General features: G+C 44.4%; 1 protein-coding gene across 1 annotated transcript in view; it reads left to right on the forward strand.

The window, feature by feature from the left end:
• The window catches only part of LOC134003388 (serine-rich coiled-coil domain-containing protein 2-like), a gene marked incomplete at its 3' end in the record, with an annotated part of 37811 nt that overhangs the window by 23932 nt on the left and 6379 nt on the right, over nt 1-7500 (forward strand). The window contains 6 exon segments of the mRNA XM_062442576.1: nt 1-68; nt 1305-1348; nt 1350-1473; nt 2447-2623; nt 2717-2790; nt 3811-3987. The exon segment at nt 1-68 is cut by the window's left edge and continues 180 nt beyond it. Coding sequence (XP_062298560.1) covers nt 1-68; nt 1305-1348; nt 1350-1473; nt 2447-2623; nt 2717-2790; nt 3811-3987 — 664 coding nt within the window.

The raw sequence follows: 7500 nt of genomic DNA on the forward strand, positions 1-7500 counted from the left end.
AGAGTCGGAGGTGAAGCAGAGCCGCAGAGATTCAGTGGAGACGATGTCGACCGCGGACAACAGTCCAGGTTAGACATGATCATCAGGATGATTTCATGTTATATTTACTATTCTTTTCCTTCCTCCCTTCTTTCTTTCCTCCCTCCCTCCTAATCTGTCCTTCATCCCCCTACCTTCCTCCCTTCCTTCTTTCCTCTGTCCTTCTTCCTTCCTTCCTCCCTTCCTCTTTTCCTTTCTCCCTCCCTCCCTCCTTCCTTCTTTCCTCCCTCCCTCCTACCTTCCTTCCTTATTTCCTCCATCCCCCTTTCATCCTTCCTCTGTCCTTCCTTCCTCCCTCCCTCCTTATTTCCTTCCCTCCTTCCTTTCTTCCTTCCTTTCCTTCCTCCCTTGTTTCTTTCCTCCCTCCCTCCTTCTCTCTTTCTTTCACCCCCCCCACCTTCCTCCCTTCCTTCTTTCCTCTGTCCTTCTTTCCTTCCTTCCTCCCTTCCTCTTTTCCTTTCTCCCTCCCTCCCTCCCTCCTTCCTTCTTTCCTCCCTCCCTCCTACCTTCCTTCCTTATTTCCTCCATCCCCCTTTCATCCTCCCCTCTGTCCTTCCTTCCTCCCTCCCTCCTTATTTCCTTCCCTCCTTCCTTTCTTCCTTCCTTTCCTTCCTCCCTTTTTTCTTTCCTCCTTCCCTCCTTCTCTCTTTCTTTCACCCCCCCTACCTTCCTCCCTTCCTTCTTTCCTCTGTCCTTCTTTCCTTCCTCCCTTCCTCTTTTCCTTTCTCCCACCCTCTCTCCCTCCCTCCTTCCTTCTTTCCTCCCTCCCTCCCTCCTACCTTCCTTCATTATTTCCTCCATCCTTCCTTTCCTTCTTCCCTTCCTTCTTTCCTCTGTCCTTCTTTCCTTCCTTCCTTCCTCCCTTCCTCTTTTCCTTTCTCCCTCCCTCCCTCCCTCCCTCCCTCTCTCCCACCCTCCTTCCTTCCTCCCTCCCTCCTACCTTCCTTCATTATTTCCTCCATCCTTCCTTTCCTTCTTCCCTTCCTTCTTTCCTTCCTGCTTCTTTCATCCCTCCTTTCCTTCCTGGTTCTTGAAATTGATGAGATGATAGCAGGAAAAATGAGTGAAAGGATCTGAGCTAATTTGGGACTTTGACAAGGGTCCAACTCTGGTGACATATCGCGATATTACGATCTCCAAAATCTAAAACGATATCTGGTCTCATATCACGATATCAGTATAATATCAATATATTGCGCAACCCTAGTGTGTACGGATATTAATTATGTATTAGAGATAAAATAAAGCTGATTCCATCTCTCCAGAAATGACTCCGGAGGCTCCAGAGGCGGGGGGGCTTTCCTCAGACCGTCGTGTCCCACAGAGAGCTGTCGATCGTGGGGGAGACGCTGGAGGACATGTCCCTCTCCTCCACGTCCTCGCTGGACCGAAACGACACCAGCCAGGAGTACATGGACGACTTCGACAACCTCGGTAAACACGATGTTTCATGTTTCTCAATGTTTTTATATCAGCTGAGAAATAAAACTAGCATCGTGTTTATTATAAGAAATAAAACTAACATCGTGTTTATTATAAGTTAGAAATAAAACTACGCATCGTGTTTATTTTAAGTAAGAAATAAAACTAACATCGTGTTTATTTTAAGTAAGAAATAAAACTAACATCGTGTTTATTTTAAGTAAGAAATAAAACTAACATCGTGTTTATTTTAAGTAAGAAATAAAACTAGCATCGTGTTTATTTTAAGTAAGAAATAAAACTAACATCGTGTTTATTTTAAGTAAGAAATAAAACTAACATCGTGTTTATTTTAAGTTAGAAATAAAACTAACATCGTGTTTATTTTAAGTGAGAAATAAAACTAGCATCGTGTTTATTATAAGAAATAAAACTAACATCGTGTTTATTTTAAGTAAGAAATAAAACTAACATCGTGTTTATTTTAAGTTAGAAATAAAACTAACATCGTGTTTATTTTAAGTGAGAAATAAAACTAGCATCGTGTTTATTATAAGAAATAAAACTAACATCGTGTTTATTATAGAAGAGAAATTAAACTAACATCGTGTTTATTATAAGAAATAAAACTAGCATCGTGTTTATTATAAGTAAGAAATAAAACTAACATCGTGTTTATTTTAAGTAAGAAATAAAACTAACATCGTGTTTATTTTAAGTAAGAAATAAAACTAGCATCGTGTTTATTATAAGAAATAAAACTAACATCGTGTTTATTATAGAAGAGAAATAAAACTAACATCGTGTTTATTTTAAGTAAGAAATAAAACTAGCATCGTGTTTATTGTAAGAAATAAAACTAACATTGTGTTTATTATAAGTAAGAAATAAAACTAACATCGTGTTTATTATAAGTAAGAAATAAAACTAGCATCGTGTTTATTATAAAAAATAAAACTAACATCGTGTTTTTTGCGTTTTTTAGGAAACGGGGGCGTCGGCATTCTTCTTCTCTCCTCTAAAAACGACGAAGACGACTCAGGGCTCGACCAATCGTGCGCCCGGTTCGATGACGACAAGGTGGTGGTTAACGGCGTAACCAAGGCGACGGGGCTGTGTTTCCTAGACGACAGTATGGACTGGGCTGGTATGAGACTGAGTGGTGAGGTTTATAATAAATACAGTTATTGATCAGGGTAAAAAAAAGTCTTTAAATGTTCGTTAAAGTGTTTGTTTTTGTTTTTTTTCTACTCAGCCGAGCAAGGAGACAACCGTCTGACCCGTCTGTCCCGCCGGAGGAGATCCAGTCAGCCGGACTATCACGATCAGGTATCAACCCCACGCTGATCAATAAACAGATCAATAGTCAGTCAGTATTGATCATCTGTTGGCTGCCTGAAGTCTCTCAGGTTTCACTGCTGCCTCGTTTCTTTATAAACTGAATATCATTCTGTTTTTTGATTGTTGGACAAAAAAATGATATTTGAATTTGTGTCGTCCTCCCGGGTCAAATTCACCCCGTCTGTTTTGACTGTTCCTTCTTTCCTCCCTTCCTTCCTTCCGTCTGTCCTTCCTCCCTCCTTCCTTTCTTTCCTTCTTCCTCCCTTCCTTCTTCCTTACTTCCTTCCCTCCTTCCTTCCTTCCTCCCTCCTTTCCTTCCTTCTTCCTCCCTTCCTTCCGTCTGTCCTTCCTCCCTCCTTCTCGCTTTCTTTCATTCCTCTCTCTTTCCTCCCTTCGTTCTTTCCTTCCTCCATCCCCCTTTCTTCCCTCCCTCTGTCCTTCCTCCCTCCCTCCCTCCTTATTTCCTTCCTTTCCTTCCTCCCTCCCTCCTTCTCTCTTTCTTTCATCCCCCCTACCTTCCTCCCTTCCTTCTTTCCTCTGTCCTTCTTTCCTTCCTTCCTCCCTTCCTCCCTTCCTCTTTTCGTTTCTCCCTCCTTCCCTCCTTCCTTCTTTCCTCCCTCCCTTCTACATTCCTTCCTTATTTCTTCCATCCTTCGTCCGTTCCTTCCTCCCTCCCTTCCTTCCTTCCTTCCTTCCTCCCTCCTTTCTTTCCTGCTTCCTCCTTTATTTCCTTCTTCCTCCCTTCCTTCCTTCCTACCTCCCTCCTTTCCCTCCTTCTTCCTCCCTTCCATCCTTCCTTTCTTGACACCACCATTAAAACATTGCCAGTATCAGACAGGAAGCTGGATGAAAGACTCAAACTTTATTTTAGTTAAATAAAGGAAGCAGAAATGAACAGCAGCTGTTTTTTTTAGGACTGTATTAAAATGTAAAACCTTAAAATAATCCACATGAATAACTAAATGAAAGTATCTGCAGTACTGTGACGTCCTCTCTGTGTCCCTGCAGGGCGGCTCGTCTCTGGATCTGTCTCCATCGGACAGCTGCGGGTCCGGAGGAACCTACATGTGGGACGAGGAAGGTCTGGAGCCGCTGGGAGGAGGAGCCGCCACCACCGCCTCCATCCACACCAACAGCAACACCACACACCACATCGGGAGCTTCGACTCCGACCTCAACAGCATCGTAAGTGTGTGTGTGTGTGTGTGTGTGTGTGTGTGTGTGTGTGTGTGTGTGTGTGTGTGTGTGTGTGTGTGTGTGCGTGATAATGACCCTGATAGAGCTTAACCCTCCTGTTGTCCTCGAGTCAAGGAAAGAAGGGAGGAAGAAGGAAGAAAAAGGAAGGGAGGTAGGGAGGAAGGAAGGAAAGAAGGAAGAGGGGAAGGTAGGGGGAGGAAAGAAAGAGAGGAGGAGGGAGGATGGAAGGAAAGAAGGAGGGAGGGAGGAAAGAAGGAAGGACAGAAGGAAGGAAGAAAAGGGGATGGAGGAAGGAAAGAAAGAGAGAAGGAGGGAGGGAAGAAGGACAGATGGAAGGAAGGAAAGAAGGACAGAGGAAAGAAGGAAGGGGGGAAGGAAGGGAGGAAAGGAAAGAAGGAAGGTAGGAGGGAGGGAGAAAAGAAGGAAGGAGGGAGGGAGGAAGGAAGGACAGAGGAAAGAAGGAAAGGGGGAAGGTAAGGGGAAGGAAAGAAAGAGAGAAGGAGGGAGGAAAGAAGGAAGGGAGGAATGAAGGAAGGAAAAAAGGAGGGAGGGAAGAAGGACAGAAGGAAGGAATAAAAGGGGATGCAGGAAGGAAAGAAGGAAGGGAGGAAATAGAGAAGAAGGAAAGAAAGAGAGAAGGAGGGAGGGAGGAAGGACAGATGGAAGGAAGGAAAGAAGGACAGAGGAAAGAAGGAAGGGGGGAAGGAAGGGAGGAAAGGAAAGAAGGAAGGTAGGAGGGAGGGAGAAAAGAAGGAAGGAGGGAGGGAGGAAGGAAGGACAGAGGAAAGAAGGAAAGGGGGAAGGTAAGGGGAAGGAAAGAAAGAGAGAAGGAGGGAGGAAAGAAGGAAGGGAGGAATGGAGGAAGGAAAAAAGGAGGAAGGGAGGAAGGACAGACGGAAGGAAGGAAGGAAGGAAAGAAGGAACAGTCAAAACAGACGGGGTTAATTTGACCCGGGAGGACGACACGAAGGTTAAATTAGACAAACTGAAGAAGAAGATGGTGAATAACTTCTGGTTCATCCTCCAAAATAGATCATATATATATTTACTGGTGTTTATGGTAAATGTTGTTTTAGTGTTTCCAACAAACTCAAAGTCACAGTTTTAAAAATAAGCTATTTGTGCACTAAATACAGACATACTATATATATACTATAATGTTGTTATGTGAGCAGTTCAGCTGTTAATAAACGAGATAGATTCAGAGGAAGCTGCTAAATAAGCTCAGAAGTGTTTGTTGGTTTTTCTCCAGAGAAGCAGGATGAAGAGAAAGAGAGAAAAAGAGAGAGAAAGAGAAAAGTGTTTAATATTCCAGCAGCATGTCTGTCCTACTTTAACCCTCCTGTTGTCCTCGAGTCAAGGAAGGAAGGGAGGAAAGAGGAAGGAAAGGAGGGAGGGAGGAAGGAAGGAATGAAGGGAGGAAAAGGGAAGGAAAGGAGGAAGGAAGGGAGGAAAGGAAAGAAAGAAGGGAGGAAGGAAGGTAGGAGGGAGTGAGTAAAGAAGGAAGGAGGGAGGGATGGAGAAAGGAAAAGAGGAAGAAAGGAAAGAAGGACAGAGGAAAGAAGGAAGGAAAGAATGAGGGAGGGAGGAAGGAAGGACAGAAGGAAGGAAGAAAGGTGGATGGAGGAAGGAAAGAAGGAAGGGAGGAAAGAGAGAGGAAGGAAAGAAAGAGAGAAGGAAGGAAGGAATGGAGGGAGGAAAGGAGGAAGGAAGGAAGGAGGGAGGGAGGAATGAAGGAAGGAAGGAAAGAAGGGAGCAACAGTCCAAACAGACGGGGTCAATTTGACCCGGGAGGACGACACGAAGGTTAACATCTACTTTCAGCCACTAGGAGGAGCTCTAAGCTTCTGTAAAGCACCTCCACCTTAATGGATAATGTCAGGTGTGATATAATATGTGGAGCAGAGTTGAGCTATGGTGGCTTCACATGGACAAAAAGCTGCTGTGTGCTGTGACGGTTACTAAGGGAGACGGGCCTGACGCTAATCACCGAACTAGTACGTCAACATCTGGAACAGCTGCTCGATATTCAGCCTAGTCTAAAGCTTCTCTAACATCTGGAACAGCTCCTCGATATTCAGCCTAGTCTAAAGCTTCTCTAACATCTGGAACAGCTGCTCGATATTCAGCCTAGTCTAAAGCTTCTCTAACATCTGGAACAGCTGCTCGATATTCAGCCTAGTCTAAAGCTTCTCTAACATCTGGAACAGCTCTGAGTAGTTTTACACCATATTCATGACCTGTGGAGCAGAAAGGAACAGACAGTTTATCAGTGTGAAGAACTCAAGCAACATTTTATTGTCTCTGATGTGACTAACGTGAGCTTGAGTTGGATGTTTCTAACTGAACTGAATCACAGTGACACCTGCTGTCATAAGAAGGTATTACAACAACTTAAACCTGATGAAATATCTGAGAGTTTAACTTATAAAGTAGCTAGTTATTATTTTTTTAAATTAACCTTCCTGTCGTCCTCCCGGGTCAAATTGACCCCGTCTGTTTTGACTGTTCCTTCTTTCCTCCCTTCATTCCTTCCTTCCTTCCTTCCGTCTGTCCTTCCTCCCTCCCTCCTTCTCTCTTTCTTTCCTTCCTCTCTCTTTCCTCCCTCCCTCCCCTTTTCTTCCTCCCTTCCTTCATTCCTCCCTCCTTCCCCCCTTCTTTCCGTCCATCTCTCCTTCCTTCTTTCCTCCCCCCTACCTTCCCCCTTCCTTCTTTCCTCTGTCCTTCTTTCCTTCCTTCCTCTTTTCCTTTCTCCCTCCCTCCATCCTTCCTTCCTTACTCCCTCACTCTTACCTTCTTTCTTCCCTTCCTTCCTCCCTCTTTTCTTTCCTCCCTCCCTCCCTCCTTTCCTTCCTTCCATCTTTCCTTCTCTCCTTCCTTCCTTCCTTCCTCATTTCTTTCCTTCTTCCTTCCTTACTCCCTCCCTCCCTCATACCTTCCTTCCTTCCTTCCTCCCTTCCTTACTTGACTCGAGGACAACAGGAGGGTTAAAGGATAACATTATCAGGTGTGATATAATATGTGGAGCAGAGTTGAGCTATGGTGGCTTCACATGGACAAAAAGCTGCTGTCTGCTGTGACGGTTGCTAAGGGAGACGGACCTGACGCTAGTTTATGACAGGGAGAAAAAAATCCACCTGTTATATTTTTGTTGGTCTGTAAGATTTATTCTTTTAATTAATGTGTCTGTGTAAAGAAATGAAGGCTGATTATCATTTAAATTAATACACCACATCAGGAGCTTCGACTCCGACCTCAACAGCATTGTGTGTGTGTGTGTGTGTGTGTGTGTGTGTGTGTGTGTGTGTGTGAGTGTGTGAGTGTGTGTGTGTGTGTGTGTGTGTGTGTGTGTGTGTGATAATGACCCTAATAACGCTTAACCCTCCTGTTGTCCTCATGTCAAGGAAAGAAGGGAGGAAGAAGGAAGGAAAGGAGGGAGGACGGAAGGAGGGAAGGAAGGTAGGGAGGGAGGAAAGGAGGAAAGGAAAGAAGGTAGGGAGA

This window comes from Scomber scombrus, chromosome 21 (genome assembly GCF_963691925.1).
Source record: "Scomber scombrus chromosome 21, fScoSco1.1, whole genome shotgun sequence".
In the NCBI taxonomy this organism is placed as follows: Eukaryota; Metazoa; Chordata; class Actinopteri; order Scombriformes; family Scombridae; genus Scomber; species Scomber scombrus.